Source organism: Typha latifolia, chromosome 15 (assembly GCF_019914945.1).
Source record: "Typha latifolia isolate L0001 chromosome 15, TyphaL0001v2, whole genome shotgun sequence".
NCBI lineage: Eukaryota > Viridiplantae > Streptophyta > Magnoliopsida > Poales > Typhaceae > Typha > Typha latifolia.
Window position 1 is genome coordinate 8,438,975 of NC_133100.1, and position 16,268 is coordinate 8,455,242.

General features: G+C 37.1%; 3 protein-coding genes across 5 annotated transcripts; 1 reads left to right on the forward strand and 2 right to left on the reverse strand.

The window, feature by feature from the left end:
* Positions 1–47: 47 nt before the first annotated feature.
* LOC140801638 (uncharacterized) lies at positions 48–2,376 on the reverse strand. 3 transcript variants are annotated; one of them, XM_073156842.1, is made up of 4 exons: positions 2,321–2,376; positions 1,797–1,921; positions 908–1,719; positions 48–777 (listed from the first exon to the last, which is right to left on the reverse strand). In XM_073156842.1, exons 3-4 carry the CDS (start codon positions 1,461–1,463, stop codon positions 158–160), a joined length of 1,176 nt encoding a protein of 391 aa, XP_073012943.1. In that variant the 5' UTR covers positions 1,464–1,719; positions 1,797–1,921; positions 2,321–2,376; the 3' UTR covers positions 48–157. The 3 variants fall into 3 exon arrangements, with proteins under 3 accessions (XP_073012943.1, XP_073012945.1, XP_073012946.1); XM_073156844.1 differs by lacking the exon at positions 2,321–2,376 and adding an exon at positions 2,031–2,087; XM_073156845.1 differs by lacking the exons at positions 1,797–1,921; positions 2,321–2,376 and having other exon boundaries at positions 908–1,769.
* Positions 2,377–5,804: 3,428 nt separating this feature from the next.
* Positions 5,805–8,397, forward strand: LOC140801896 (auxin transporter-like protein 3). Its single transcript, XM_073157262.1, has 8 exons — positions 5,805–6,262; positions 6,369–6,554; positions 6,703–6,815; positions 6,898–7,081; positions 7,197–7,294; positions 7,379–7,586; positions 7,667–7,924; positions 8,028–8,397. The coding sequence occupies exons 1-8, from the start codon at positions 6,110–6,112 to the stop codon at positions 8,217–8,219; spliced, it is 1,392 nt and encodes a 463-aa protein (XP_073013363.1). The 5' UTR covers positions 5,805–6,109; the 3' UTR covers positions 8,220–8,397.
* Positions 8,398–14,508: 6,111 nt separating this feature from the next.
* Positions 14,509–15,598, reverse strand: LOC140801899 (cold shock protein 2-like). The gene has a single exon (XM_073157264.1). It carries the CDS (start codon positions 15,477–15,479, stop codon positions 14,784–14,786), a length of 696 nt encoding a protein of 231 aa, XP_073013365.1. The 5' UTR covers positions 15,480–15,598; the 3' UTR covers positions 14,509–14,783.
* Between the last annotated feature and the right edge of the window lie 670 nt (positions 15,599–16,268).

Here is a 16,268-nt window from a genome sequence, read left to right on the forward strand (position 1 = left end):
ATGGACATCCACATAGTTGAACAGATATAATAGTCAGTCTCATGAAATTCTTATACAAATTCCCCTTGGATAAGATTCATTGACTTGCTCTTAGTAGCACAACAACAAAAACAACCACAATTCATCAAGATTATGGATCAAAGATAAATGGAGTAAACTAAACATAAACTGCCTGTGGAGAGACATCATAGATGACAACAAAACAAGGCAGTATAGCTCTAGGATTAAAAACAAGGAGGTCATCTAGATTAGAGCAAGTCCCTACTGAACTGGTAATTGAATCACACTCCTCTGGAGCATCATGAATCTTCTTCACCCTCCCTGCAATCACTCTGCAAACCAGCATTGCCCTTTTCTCACTGTCAGATGAGATCTGGGCTATGTCATGTGCTCTACCACTGGTAGCCATGGTAGAGATATTCCCGAAGTCGTCGCGTTTGAACCCATCGCGTATAATGCTGCATACATTACAGCGAGGGATAGATTGACAGAGATTAGTGGCTCCGTCAAGCCCCAGAGAACATGCAAAGGTGGTGCAATAGAACCTTAGGAGCTCATTGCCATCTGCTACACATCTTGGATACTTCTTGGCTAGTTTGTTGGCCTTGATTTTGATAGTGTCTCTGTAGTCCTCAAACTTTGCTATAGTCTTCTGGGAGTTGTGGACCTTAAGTATCCTCTTTATCTTGCAAACTGGATCCTGTTTCTCAAGCCAACTTGACTGGACAATGATCTCCACTATGTTTCTGCTACTGTCTTCAGGACCCAGCTCCGAGACTGATGTTGGAAACCAATGCAAGTATTAGAAAAACAAACAATATTGATCAAATTTAATAAGCCTAAAATTAGTTCAAATTAGATGAAACTGATTGCAGAAATTGGATAGCAAAGGAGCATGGAGAGTTACCTGCATGTCTAACTGCCTGGTGAAGATCCAAAGCATCAAGCCTCATAAAGATCTCTCCACAGTCAGGGCAAGGAAAGACGGTGGCTCTCATGGAAGGATCCCTTGACACCCAATTTATTGGATCAAGCACACCATGACACTCATAACATCCAGAGATCTTACTGAGCTGCATTCCTCTAAAAGACCCACTAACAGAAGAGAATGATGAAGAGAATGAAGAAGAGGTAGTCACAGATGCTAAGGAGTTGAAAGAAGAGGAGGTGGAAACAGCTCCATTGATCTCATCAGGAACAGATTTCAAGGATCTACTAGAGGTATTACAACTACTAGTTGCAGCCCACTTCTGACAAACAGGAGGGCTTGTAGTCGCTGTCCCTATGACCATTGAGCTATCACCTGAGTTGCAGAGAGACCCAGAACACCCAATCCTTTTGTTCTTCTTCTTCTTCTTCTTCTTGTACTTCTTCTTCCTCATCTCTTCTGCAGCTTGGCAATGTTTGCATGAAGAGAAGATCCTCAAGGCTCCCCAAGAAATTAGCTTCCTTGATTCTGCCATTGCAGAGGATGTCTCAAGAGGATTCTACCCCCCTTGGGGTCAAATGGTATTGATGCTTTAGAGATATAAGGATGTACTTGGATGATGGGCCTTATTCCTTTTAATTGGAGAAACTGCAAAGGTGGCTCCTTTTAGTTTGGTGTGAAGGTATGGTAGCTCTGGTTATTCTTTTCTTTTTTTCTCATCAGCCACATGCCTTTTGAGGTTGTTTGCTTGTAAATAATACCTTATTGTCTCATTCCATGGCATCCTCTGCCTGCAAAAGATCATGTAAAACACTCATTGCAGATATCAGCATGCTCAGGTAAATATTAGTGCAGCTGTTAGCTTTACTTGGGCAAGCAAGTCCATCATTAGGCTGGCTCACTTTGATGTGGGCCTCCCTCCCACCTCCGCATTTTATCATACAGCTTGCGGTCAAACAGTAAAAGCTTGCTCTAATGCTCCTTTAATCATGCCTGGAAAGGAGAAGAATCCATAATTGGTAAGAATAAAACGGCTAGCTCATTTTGAAACGGAGACATGTTTGGTAACCCAGCCATATATAAGAATTTTCAAACATTATACTACATAACCGAGAGATGCTTTTAAGCTACATGTAGGACCAAAAATTTCACACCTTCCAATTCTTAACCCCCCAATTTGCTCATATAATTATCCACCATTTGTGCTCAAAGTGTCACTCAACATATAATATTTAAAGAGAGTATCATCAAAGTGATGCCTCCAAGTTGCAGCAATGTAACTATTTCTTTTTATTTACAAAAACGGTTTGCAACAAAGGATGATAATGAGTTCAAAGCATTTAGAATAATGGGTCGCAAAGTATTATGCAAAAAAATTATACAAACACCTACTTGATTAAGTGGCATGTAATTGGGGAAGGCTCAAGACTAGGTTTATATTGTCCAATATATTTATCTGAGTTAGAACTTAGAACAATCGACTCGTAAACTTACATTTTATATATTAATAATAATAAAATTGAAATGTAAATTAATTTTTTTTTCTTTTAAACTAATCTTAATTTAACTTCAAAAAACTACAAATTCATATAAGGACAATGAAATTAATGTGCAACATGCTCAATTTCCAAATTTCTAAAAAATAAATGCTCCATTTCCAAAATGTCCCAAAATTGATAAGTGTAGCAGTGTAGCCCTACAAATCCCACAAAAATTTTCCACTCAGACACATTCTTTCATTCTATAAGAAAAAAAAGAAAAAAAAGTTAGAGAAGTGACAACTTTGGTTAATCTAAAAAAAATATATGGAAGGGTAGCCAGGTAAATTGTTGGGCTTTTTCCTGTGGCTTCTTCCAAAGTCTTTCTTTTTCTTTCTTTGGCAGGAAACATGGAACAATGGAACATGGCTAACAAATAATTTATAATTAAGTTGATGCATCTACTAATTGGGTTTGTTAAAAGAAAAGAGACAGTCATGATCTGGGCATGATCTAACCTTGATTCCCTAATCCCACTTTAAAGGATTAATGCAGTCATTAGTAAATTATAGGACAAAGATGACCAAGATCGAAAAACATATAATTTAATATGAATTGTATAGCTAAATTCACTTCCTCGTTCACATGAATTTTATTCTAAGATAATTGAACTATATTATTCATTTTTACATGGATTTTATTATTTATTTTTTAAATTTTTATAAATCATATTCTATATTTTAACTATATTGTGATTTACACTCTCATCTTTAAGAATTTTTCAACTGACCCCTTATTTTACTCTATAATTCTTATTTAACACCTTATGTTAATTTAGACGGTATTAAAAAAATATTTTGCTATAATAGATAACATAATTTATAATACCTAAATCACTCTTATCTTCTTCATCTTATTTTTCTCTTCCCAAAAAAGAAGAAGAAGAAAACAAGGCGGAGGAAGGGAGAAGATAAGAAAAGTGGTGGTGGTGGCTACGATGAAGGAGATAGGTGGAGGGATATAAAAAATGAGAGAGAATTGTAGGAATATTTTAGTAATTTAGTCGATATTAATTGGTCAAAATAATATTATAGTGTTATATGAGAATTATAGAGAAAAAGACAGCAATTGGATTATAAAAACCTCGAGACGAGGAACGGATTATAAAATAGATCAAATGTATGGTATAATTTATTAAAGTTACTTTATTTTTTTTATAACGCATGACTAATCAATTTTAGACCCTCTAGAAATTATTCTACTCTTATTTTAGAAAAAAAATTAAATGTACAATGGTCATTAATATATCTGTTAATATTATTATTGATGAGAGATTTTAGATGATTTATGAGCCTGGAAAATAAATGATAGAGTTTATGTATAGTTGGGTTATGGGTTCTTATAATATGTTGCATTCATAATAATGAGAATCTCACAATATATATATAATAAAAAATCATGATCATTTCTAGAGAATATGTGTATATATATATATATATATATGCTCTTAAAGCCGCAAGGAATGAAGCGGCCCAATGGGCCAAGATGGCTAAGATTAATGAATGTAATTAATCCACCATTGCATTAAGACTTTTGGGCGGCCCAAAATTAATCATGGGCTAAAATAAAATAATGGGAGTAATTTTAAGCCCATTAAAGCCCAAGTTGTAGTAACTTTTGATAACCTGGTAATTATGCATAGAAAAAATTACCCTGAAACACCATTATATTTGTCATTGGATTTAAAAAATAAATAAATAAAAATTAAGCAGAATATAAGATTGTGTTCTTTTTTATTTACAATTTTTTTAGGGAAATTTGTATATAACACCCTATTTTTTAATGAAATTATAATTTACACCTTATATTTTACTATTTAGTTATATAATTTAGTGAATATAAGCAAAAAAAAAATTAGATCAGTTAACTAAACTTAACTAAACATTTGGGTTAAATTAACTATACTAAAAAAATTATGAAAATACTCTCAACTAAGTCATACTAAGAATATTTTAATTATTTAAAAAAATAAGAATATATTTAAGTTATTTTAGAAAAATATATATATATATTTAACAGAATATTCTTACGGTGTTAGTCCAAATTTAACCCAGAGTATTTTTTGCATATATTTACTAAATTATAAGACTTAACTTATAAATAGTAAAAATATAGTATGTAAACGTTAAAAATCAAGGTGTTATATATAATTTTTCCACCCCAAAACCATCATTATTTTCAAAGGCGTAGATTGTAAAAAAAAAAAAAAAAACATAATATATATGGCGTAAAAAAAAAATCCCCAAAATTTCCCCCCAATTTCAGCACAAATAACGAGGTTATGAAAGCCTTAGCCACGTACAAAGAATCGATCAGATTATTTTGCATCTAGAACCAACTTAATTTCCTATGTTTTGAGATATAGAAAGAACTTAAAGAAAGCTAAAAGGATGGAGTTAGATATCATTGCCCTTTCCAACTATGGACATGCCAACTCAATCTAGCTGAGACTTTTCTCCATCTTTAATGTGGTCACAAAGAAAAAGAAAGAAATAATTTAAGTATCATCTAATCTAAAAGATAGTCGGAAAGTAAAATATACCCATGCATGGTCCCAAGACCAAAAGGAGGATGCAATATGCCATCTCTTTTCTTGATACAAAGAAGTGGAAGAAAGGAGAGAAGTGTCATCATTAAGAGAGTACGGTGCATTCACTTTACATCTATTTTGCTAATGATAGTATAGAACCTGCTAATTGAGTGTTTGGTGGTCAAGGATTAGCTACTAATTGTGCATTACTAATTAATAGATATTGAAATTGGATGCTTAGATGAAATTTATTAGATTTTGGAACTGCTTTCACTTGAGATTAAATATATGTAAAAGTGAAGGTGATATTTATATAAAAAGTATTAAGAGATCTAATCATCATACCTTGTACATTAGAAAGAACAAAGTAGAGGAGAAAACCCCACATCTTGATACATTAAAAAGAAAGGAGGAGCCAGTTGTCACACGTGTGGCAGAATCATGTGGAGCACTACCTCTCATGCTGCTGCCATGTCCCCATATTCATCCCCCCCATCTCCATTCTCCACTGGAATCAATCATTTTCCATCACATCCCATGCCATGCCATGCTCGAGAGAAGGAGAGAGAGAGAGAGAGAGAGAGAGAGAGAGAGAGAGAGAGAGAGAGAGAGAGAGAGGAACACAAACACCATGAAATCATCTCATGCCCATCTATCTCCTCTCCTCTAGACTCTAGTGGGCCCACTTGCTGGGTCCCACATCCCAGTCACCCTTGGGAGTGTAATAAGGACAGAGTTTAGGTGGTAATATGCAAAACTCCATGACATTCTTCTTGGAAGAGAGAGAGAGAGAGAGAGGGAGAAGACTGAAGAGAGTCCAACGATGGACCATCGCTAGATGGGCTTCTTTCCGAAAAGCATTTGGTGGGCCAGGCCGCTCGTGTGCTGCCTCCGATCCCTCCCACTTCGCAAAGACAGTGATGAGAGGAAGAAGGAAAGAAATGAGGTAAAAAAAAGTTATGGCTGAAGAAGTTTCTTTATAACCACTAGACCCTCCCAACTCCAGCCTACTACTACTTACAACTTCATAAACACATCACAAAGAAAGAAGAAGAAGAAGAAGAAGAAGAAGAAGAAGAAGAAGAAGAAGAAGAAGAAGAAGGAGATCTCGAAATGGCGTCGGAGAAGGTCGAGACGATCGTCGCCGGAAACTACGTCGAGATGGAGACGGAAGGAGATCAAAAGAGCTCAAAGAGCAAGTTCTCTAACTTCCTCTGGCATGGTGGCTCAGTGTATGATGCATGGTTCAGCTGTGCTTCTAACCAGGTTTATACAAACTACTCAAAATAATTAACAATATATATGCATATGTTGATGTTTATAATGCTAATGGGATAGTGCTTTTCTAATGCTTATGATGTTATCATTTTAGGTGGCTCAAGTGCTGCTCACACTTCCATACTCCTTCTCTCAGCTTGGAATGGTTTCAGGAATCCTCTTCCAGCTCTTCTATGGGCTAATGGGGAGTTGGACTGCTTACTTGATCAGTGTTCTCTATGTTGAGTATAGGACTAGGAAGGAAAGAGAGAAGGTGGATTTTAGAAACCATGTCATCCAGGTATAATTAATTATTAAGATTTTTAAAACTATGATTAATTTGCATATATTATCCTATGAGGGAATCTTTTGGATAAAAGCCCATTTGCCAGATGATAAAAACTATTTCAGATTCCTTGGTTAACTATGGATTAATTGGTACTTCTCAGTGGTTCGAAGTGCTTGATGGGCTTCTGGGGAAACATTGGAGGAATATTGGCCTATTCTTCAACTGCACATTCCTTCTATTTGGATCTGTTATCCAACTAATTGCATGTGCAAGGTAACTCATTGCTCTGGTCGAATTATAAATCTACTTTTAAGCAATTCGAATTCCAATAAAAGATATTTCATCTTCCATTTAGCAACATTTACTACATCAATGACAACCTTGACAAGAGGACATGGACATACATTTTTGGGGCTTGCTGTGCTACAACAGTCTTCATCCCCTCCTTCCACAACTACAGGATTTGGTCCTTCCTAGGCCTCCTAATGACTACTTTTACTGCATGGTATCTGACAATTGCAGCCTTGCTTCATGGGCAGGTAGGTCTTTTTCTTTTTTCCTCTCTTTCATTTTTCAAGTCATTCTCTATGAATCTTCAGGTACTACTTTGCAATTACTACTCTAATCCTAATATATATATTACTTGCTTTAAAGGTGGAAGATGTCAAGCATTCAGGCCCAACTAAGTTGGTTTTATATTTCACTGGAGCTACCAACATACTTTATACCTTTGGAGGACATGCTGTCACAGTGTATGACACTAATTTTAGAAGTAACTTTAGTCTTCTTCTTCTTCTTTTTCTGTGATTTATTAAAGTTTACTTTTGGGCTTGCAGAGAGATCATGCATGCAATGTGGAAGCCACAGAAGTTTAAGTTGATATACCTGGTGGCAACTTTGTATGTGCTAACATTGACACTACCATCAGCTGCTTCAATGTACTGGGCATTTGGAGACATGCTTCTCAACCATTCAAATGCCTTCTCTTTGCTTCCAAGGACAGGCTTCAGAGATGCTGCTGTCATTCTTATGCTAATTCATCAGGTGATACTATTAATATTTTTACTTCAAAGCAAGTACTAATGAACTCGATCTTGAGACTAATAATATTGTCATGCATGCAGTTCATAACATTTGGATTTGCATGCACTCCCCTCTACTTTGTGTGGGAGAAGGTCATCGGAATGCACGAGACGAAGAGCGCATTCAAGCGGGCTATCGTGAGGCTGCCCGTCGTTATACCGATATGGTTTCTGGCGATCATCTTCCCCTTCTTTGGTCCGATCAACTCGACGGTCGGCTCGCTGCTCGTAAGCTTCACAGTGTACATAATTCCAGCCCTTGCACACATGATCACCTTTGCTCCCGCTTCTGCTAGAGAGGTGCAGTTTATTACAACTATAACAAAATTAATTTCTTTTTTTTTTCTTTTCCTTCTAAGCTTCATTGCATTTGAAGATCTAATATAAGGTTGTTTGATTGCAGAATGCTGTGGAGAGACCACCAAAGATTGTAGGAGGATGGGCAGGCTTGTACTCAGTGAATTGCTTTGTGGTGGTGTGGGTACTGGTGGTTGGATTTGGGTTTGGTGGGTGGGCAAGCATGCTTAATTTCATACACCAGGTGGATACATTTGGGCTCTTCACTAAGTGCTACCAGTGTCCCCCCAAGCACTAGAGAGAGGATTTATATATATATATATGTTGGCCATGCTCATTTAATTATAAAAGCATGGAGAAGAGAAGGAATCAAGAGTATTCTGTATGTGTGTGAATGGGTGTGTTTGAAAGTAACTGTCTACTTTAGTTTGTATGTATGATCATTTCAATGAGATGCAACTAAGAAAATTAATCAATTCTCTTGTTTACTCTCTCTCTCTCTCTCTCTCTCTCTCTCTCTCTCTCTCTCTCTCTCTCTCTCTCTCTTGGTTGGTGGGTGGTGGGTGGTCCAAGGAGACCAATTTACTTTCAAGTACAAGAAGCTTACATCGACTTTTATGTTTCTAGAAAAGAGAAGTAGTTATAAGATAGTGACTGCAACATGGCTACTCTGTAAAAAAGAAAGCAGTGGTCCATGACTTCAGAACTTGAGAGCAAAGGAGATATATTATAGAGACCAGGCAAGGCCAGATGAAAACTTTAACTAAATCGATGCTTAAACTAAGACAAGATCTCTCTTGATCCATTCTTTGCAAAGTTAAGCAGGTTTAGAATGGAAAAAAGAAAAAGAAAAAAGAAGGGAACTGTTAATGTGGGGGATCTGAGAAAACTGTGAAGAACTATTCCAGAATGCATGACTCTCCAATGATGAACCCCATCCATAATAATGTACAACAGCACATGTGTACGAGCATCTAATAGATCTCTCAAAAAGAGTTGCTACCATGTGTCTATCACAACTGACATCAGTGTATCAGATCACCAGGAGTAAAAAGTTCATCAAAATGTGCATGTAGAGAGCTATTATGGCGCCACCCAGAAGACAAAGAAGTTTGACCCTGAGAGGGCCGAGTCCAAACAATTAGACAAACACCCTGGGATTGAAGCCAAATCGCCTTACTATTGGATAAGCTGTCATATGGATGTAAAGGAGAGGGTGAGACCTTGGAGATGGGGACTTATCTCTCTGTCCGTATTGAACCGGCTCAAATGCTCAGAAAGATCCAAGGCACAGAGAAACGAAAACAAGCCCCCCTTTCACAATTTTCACAGCCTCACTGTCTGTCACCAGTTCATTATCTCATGATGCAAGCCCTCGATGAAAACATTTGATCTCGGAAATGCTTTGTGATTTTCTCGGCCACAACTCTAGGGATAAGATATAAATGATTGATAATTAAAACTTGTCTGGATGTTTTAGCTCGCAAGCATTCTGAAAGAGCCTTTCTGGTTGTCTTCTCCTGCTGGCCAACAATGGACAAATTAAGTAGATGGATACAAATATACAATACCTTCTCATCAAGCGAGGGCATTAGTGCATGTATAAATGCTAGCACCCAAATGCCCAAATGAACAAAAAGTTATCCGAATATGATATAGTGATCTCATGCCCATTAATAAAAGCAATGCAACCTGCAAGGATGGATTTCTGTAGTAAAATCTATGGCCTCTTGGACAACATTTCCTGCAACTAATTAAACTAACATATCCCTGGAGTGGGAACACTGCTCCTCTTCACACTTCACCTTGTTGTTGTTTTCGCTTTGTAGGCTTGTAGGAATTAGAATCCTGCATTGCATGGGGGGGATTACGGACAGAGGACAATGCAGAGACAACTCAGATAGATAAGGTTGCCACTCTCATTGGTATCAAGTACCAACGTAGTGCTGTGGATTGTACCTACTTTCAATATGCATGGGACAAGATGTATGCAAAATTTGTAGATTATGAAGGTACACGAAGTGTTTGGCATCATTATCATTCTTTATTTCCATATTTTATTTTGCTTTTTTTTTTTAACAAAAGAAAATTTTGAGACAAAAGGCACATAGTAGAGAATCATTTGTTATTTTTTTGGTTTGGTCTTCAAGACCTATTATAGTCCATGTGGCTTTATGAAAAGAAAAGAAATAGGGAAACCTTATATCAGTGGATGCTAATGATCTTTAGATCTTAAAGCTGATTTATGAGTAGATTCTTGAGCATTACAGGGAAGTAGAGAAGCAAGGGGAGGTGATCGATATAACCACTGCCCAATCCAGCTGATGATGATGAGTAAATATAGTCCACAATTCTACATTGACATGAGACTTGTATGCTTATGCATAGGAGGGAGAGAGAGAGAGAGAGAGAGAGAGAGAGAGAGAGAGAGAGAGAGAGAGAGAGAGAGAGAGATTCTGAGATTGGACACAATTAAAAAAGATAGAAAAATGGGTCAAAACAAATCCTCTCTAGATTCTTCACCATGATGGGTTACTTCAGTATGGGGTCGTTAGGGGGTCCTCCTCAATCGATTAGAATACCTTTCACCAATCTTAGTCTATACGCATGGGTGCTGACTTTGCCAGAGAGAGAGGCCCATTGGATCTGATTGAGATCTACTCTTTTGGAAGGGAGGATGAATCCAATTGAAACTTAACAACAAAGAACAGGGCTCAGACCATGTCCCACTGTCTACTGTTTCTTTGTTTTTAATAGAGAAGATATTTCATTAACTCTAACAAATTCAGATACATAGAAAAAGCTTAATACACATGATAATAGAAGGGAAGATAGTGATTCAGAGCCCTTTTACAAGCCTCAGGTGTTCAAACCTGTCCAAGCAAATAGAAGTACAAGTATAAAACTCAAAAAAGATAGTGTAATAAACATCTAACAAAACATTGTCCAAGATAAAAGGCACTAGAAGAGCGAAAAAACCCTAGCTCAATAGGAGATTCATTGATGGCTATATGGCTATACACAAGCTCATAATTTAGGCCCCAATGGCGGAGGAGGTTGTCGTTAATCTGTTTCAAACAATCACACAATATGAGACAAAATAATAATTAAAATTTATTAAAAAAAATTACTGTATAAGCTGAGTCTAATATTAAACACTATGTCATTAGGATCAATTTGTCCTTCACCAATTATTTCGAAACAATAGAAGTTAGTTTCTCAGGGTACAATGACTATCTTATAAATAAAAGTAAACATCAATCCAAATGTACTATCAAATCATAACAAAGCAATACTCTCTCTTATGATTCAAAAATATATGAAGAGAGAAGAGTTTTGACGCCACAAAACCCTCTTAGATCACTGCTAATAATATAATTTCCTTTCTCCTTTTTGTCCTCCACAGAGAACATCAGACACAACTTGACCAACAAATCAAAATTTTATGTTCGAAGTAATGGTTTAATCTGTTATGACAGTAAGAACGAGGAAACAAAATGGATTAGTAAAACACAAAAAACTGCTAAGCATCAGGATGAAATATACACTCAGATAAATGATTGATTAAACCATCAGTTATTGGATTATAATTTGATCATAACCAAACATCGAAATCTATAGAACACCTACTTTAGATATATATATAGTGGGTAGATAGAAGAATGAGAAGGTTAAACAAACACCACCTAGAGAAAAGACCTGCGTACTGCTTCCATTGTCACGAGTAGATGTTGATATGATTGCCAGATCTGAGATTTTCATGAGCATAGCTTAGTAGTAGGTGCTGAGGACAACAATATCCAGTTCAGGATTGACAGTGTCGCACAACAAAACAACCACTTCAGACTTCATAGTCAGTAAAGATCTATATATCAAAAGGAAAGCCACAGAGAAGGATCAAATCATGTATGTTCAAGTACGGCAGTACCCCATCGATATTGTACCGCTGTCATACAACATTCCTCTCTCGAAACAGCCGATCCCAGCATGATATTTGCACAATTAGGAAACCCTATATATGTGTTAAGGATGCATGAGGATTCCAAAAGGTGCTCAATTAAATTTCTGATTTTCCTAGTCTCTAGCATTAGTTTGAAAAGTGTCTCAATTTGTACTGAATAAAGTAAGAAAATTTTCATGGTACAAAACCTTGAAATTTCACATTTTGCAGCCACAATAAGTTACTAAAATGGGGGCCTAACAATCAATTTGCACTAAATTCAGCTTAAATATACTCAGAGGAAAGAAAATAATGAATTCATACTTTCTGGAGGAACTTGTGGGGCTTCAAATAAATAAAACCCACCTTTCCAATTTTCAGGCCTGTTAAGTAGACACACTGGGGCATCCTATCAATTAAAGCAGTGTTCACACTTTTCATCTGTATTACTGCTATTCTTGGAGCTTTCTCTAATGTAACCATTCATTATGTTCTTGAACATGACCATGTTGGCAACCTCAACTACTAATGACAGGGTTTCTCCTGAAATATTCATGCTTTCGTGTAACTAGCTTGTTGTGTAAAGCGCATCATTTGATAGGGCTAAACAACTTCAAACTCTTCGACAACAATACATTTTGTATAAATTGTCTTACGAAATAAATTTCAAACATCTACAATGAGTATTTCAAGCATCTTTAAGAAAAAAATTGTATATAAACCCATATTTAGATTATCAACAGTTCTATAAATATTCAACTCATTTCCTACAAGTTAGGCCCTTCTTGTAAAGCAAATAAATTTAAGGCTCCCAAGGTCACAAGGAATTTTTTCATAGTTCTTCAACCTGCTGCATGGAGAAGAAAATAATACATTCAACGTCCTAACAAATGCCTTTAAAATTCTTCTTTAATTCATTCCAAACTTTTTGACATATAAATCAAAGGAATGCACCTCTAAAAAGCAAAAAAGCCACTTAATCAACATTAGTTGTTCCAGATAAATGCAGAAAAAATGATAGCATGATAATGCAAAAAGGGAACTCAAGACATTAGAACAAATACTGTCATCATGTAGATCAATTCAGACGAATGATATATGCATAGGACTTACCACCAACATGTGAGGATCGAGCTGCAGTAATTGAACAGGAAAATTCTAGATTAGCCTTTATGCTTTTAGGCATTACACACTAAGATTGAGAAATACTGATAAAATTGAAAGTATCTGAAAATAGTAACAAGAAACAGCACTGTAGCACACAGATTAGCTTACAAATTAAGGCCTCATCTTCACATATGTCCACTCTAGCACAAAGGTGTGAATTTCCAAAGCTAATTAGAAGACAACATGAAATAAACCATGCAAACCAAACAAATCATAGAGGCCATCACACTGAAGTCTATTCAAACTCCGCTGATACTTTCTGTACTTTAATCGTATCTAGTTGATAAGTTCTAAATGTTGGACCCTTAGCTGCACCAACATATAGGTAGATCCGAGAAGCGGGTGGAATGATATGAAAGAAGAGTGCAGGACGTCATAATCAACAAAAAACTCTGAAACTTCACAGAGCAATGATATTTCCTTTGTCATTAGCATCGTCTAAAAGTCTATATGCGAACTACAGCCAGCCCCAAAGATAGGTTACCATGATTGAATGAGATAGATAAATAAAATCATACTAGATTCAAGTTTAGGAGTGATTCGTCCCCATTCCAAAAGGATAGCACTGTTGGATACAGAGATATCTCCCCAATGGTGACAAAGGCAACAACAAACTTAGATTATGAACAATAACATAGCAGGACATCATCTAGAAAGGACCAACTTAGATTATGAACAATAACATAGTAGGACATCATCTAGAAAGGACCAAACTCCATTATCTACAATCTTGAAAATGTCATTTTTCTATCATCTCAGCTTATCATCTACGTATTATAATATAATAGTTTAAACTTTTAGAGCATTTGGTAAATTAATATAGAATCAAATAAAGAGACTATGATTTCAAATCCTGTCATATTCATCTTTGCTTTAAAATATAAAATTTAGCCCAAAAGTAAAAAAGAGTATTAAAATAAAATATAAAAACTACCTTTCTTTAACGGCTTACGTAGTTGGTCACTTAACAAACGTGATTTTTATTTAGAATTACTAGTAGGCTCTGACACTCTTGAATCATCAACCCTCACATTCCTACCTCTTTCACAAATTTTAACTAATATAAGTATGCTATTCAACCACAAGATTTTCCTTACCATGTAACTGCACAATTAGAGATTCATCACCTTACAGAAATGTTTCCTTGACTGGTTAATGCTCAACATACAAGTATCTGATGACCAGCATCACCTGCTCAACTTTGCTATCTTGGATTGATGTTATGTACCTTACCCAACACAAGCCTTGGTATTTAATTCATATAAGCAGAAGCAAGGATCCATTAAACAACTTGATCTCCCTCTTTAGATGTATGGAAACACAATTCTGAAGGAACAATATGATGTTCCAAAAGAAAACTAAAGTGTAGCTACATGCGACCTAATAAAACTTTTTTGGTTTTACAAGCTTTTTAAGAAAACCTTTTCATTGTGTAGTAGTATAATCTGCTAACAGCTGCAAATCTCAAAGACATGTAATCTTTAAACAACATCGAAGCCTTTATGATCCATTTACTCAGGCAGAAATTGCATGATTAACGATCCAAAAGAGATAGAAGGAACAACAAGAGCCAATTTATCAAAACAAGAAAAACTTCATTCTTTCAATATATCAAAGAAAATATATAGCAAAACACCCACCGGTATCAACCCAACTATATCCATATGAACAAATTACCCACAAGATCCAAACCAAGACATATCAAGGAAAACACCACATGATCATCATTTAGGAGAGGCACAGATACCATTACTCTTAATTCCCATTAGGACACTCCCTTGCGAAATGCCCAACCTCTCCACAATTATAACACCCTCCCCCTCCTCCTCCTCCACCACCACCACCACCAACGGAATACCCACTTCCACCACCATACCCACCATACCTCCCTCCCCCGCCTCCACCTCCTCCACCTCCTTGGTTGCAATCCCTTGCCATATGACCGCTCCTCCCACAATTAAAACACGGCCCACCACCACCATATCCTCCGCCACCACCCCCGCCATATCCTCCGCCACCACCCCCGCCATATACGCCACCACCACTCCCGCCATATCCGCCACCACCACTCCCGCCATATCCGCCACCACCGCCCATCCTCCCAGATCTTCCCCCACTCCTCCAACCTCTTCCATACCCACCCCCACCGTAACCACCAGCCCTCCCTCTCGAGAAACCCCTCCCACCACCACCACCGCCCCCGCCGTAGGAGGAGGAGATGGCGGATCCGTCGGGTCCCGTGACGTCGACGGCCTTGGTCCGCCCGTCGTCGCCGCGCTCGACGGCGAACTCGACGGCGTCGCCCTCGGAGAGCACCCGGAACCCGTCAGCGCGGATCGAGGTCTGGTGGACGAAGAGGTCCTCGCCGCCGTCGTCGGGGGCGATGAATCCGAACCCCTTCACGCCGTTGAACCACTTCACCGTCCCCGCCTGCCTCCTCACCTGCGCCATTGCTTCGCTCCCAAAACCCCAACCCTAGCTCTCTCTCCTTCGAGTTCTTGATGATTCCTATTTCTGGTAATAGATGTCTTCCTTCAAATGAGGTTGATATAAATGGAGGAAAATTTCATTTTAACAAACTTTTTTATTGGGCAAGAAAGGATCTCAGAGAATGGACGGCTAAGATTAGGCCTTCAAGGTTAAGGAAGGAATCGAGGGTGTAGCTAAGGGAAAAGACTATTATATCCTCCACTTCCCACTCTTAACAGTTATAACTGTCTGTTCGTATGTGAATTAAGGAATTAGTCTTTATCTCATTCTAATTTCTAATAATTGGAATAAAAGAACAATTCAAGTTTTAAAAAAACCCCAATATTCAGGTCTGAATATAGATCAAATAAAACGTCTAATTATTATCAACCATCTTGCCATGTATCACAGTATTATCCTCAACATGTAGGAAAATTATAGTTATTATGCATTTTTTTGATATATTTTTCAGTTATGAGAATGATAAAATAACGTAGCTCTAACAGCGTAGTTGTCGCCATCGTCAATTGATGTTTTAATTAGGCCAAGTGACAAAATATTCTTATGGTCATGAGCACTTTTGCCCCCACAATAATCCCTTCATATCTTGGATGTATATGTATTATAAAGATGGAATGGATAAGAAGATATAGATGGATGCCAATGCTAAAAAGGTAAAGTAGTGGCTACCTCTCAATCTCACCTTAGATGGTACCCTTTTGTGCATCAGACACTGTTATCTTGATGTAGCACTGAATCTTTTTAACACTT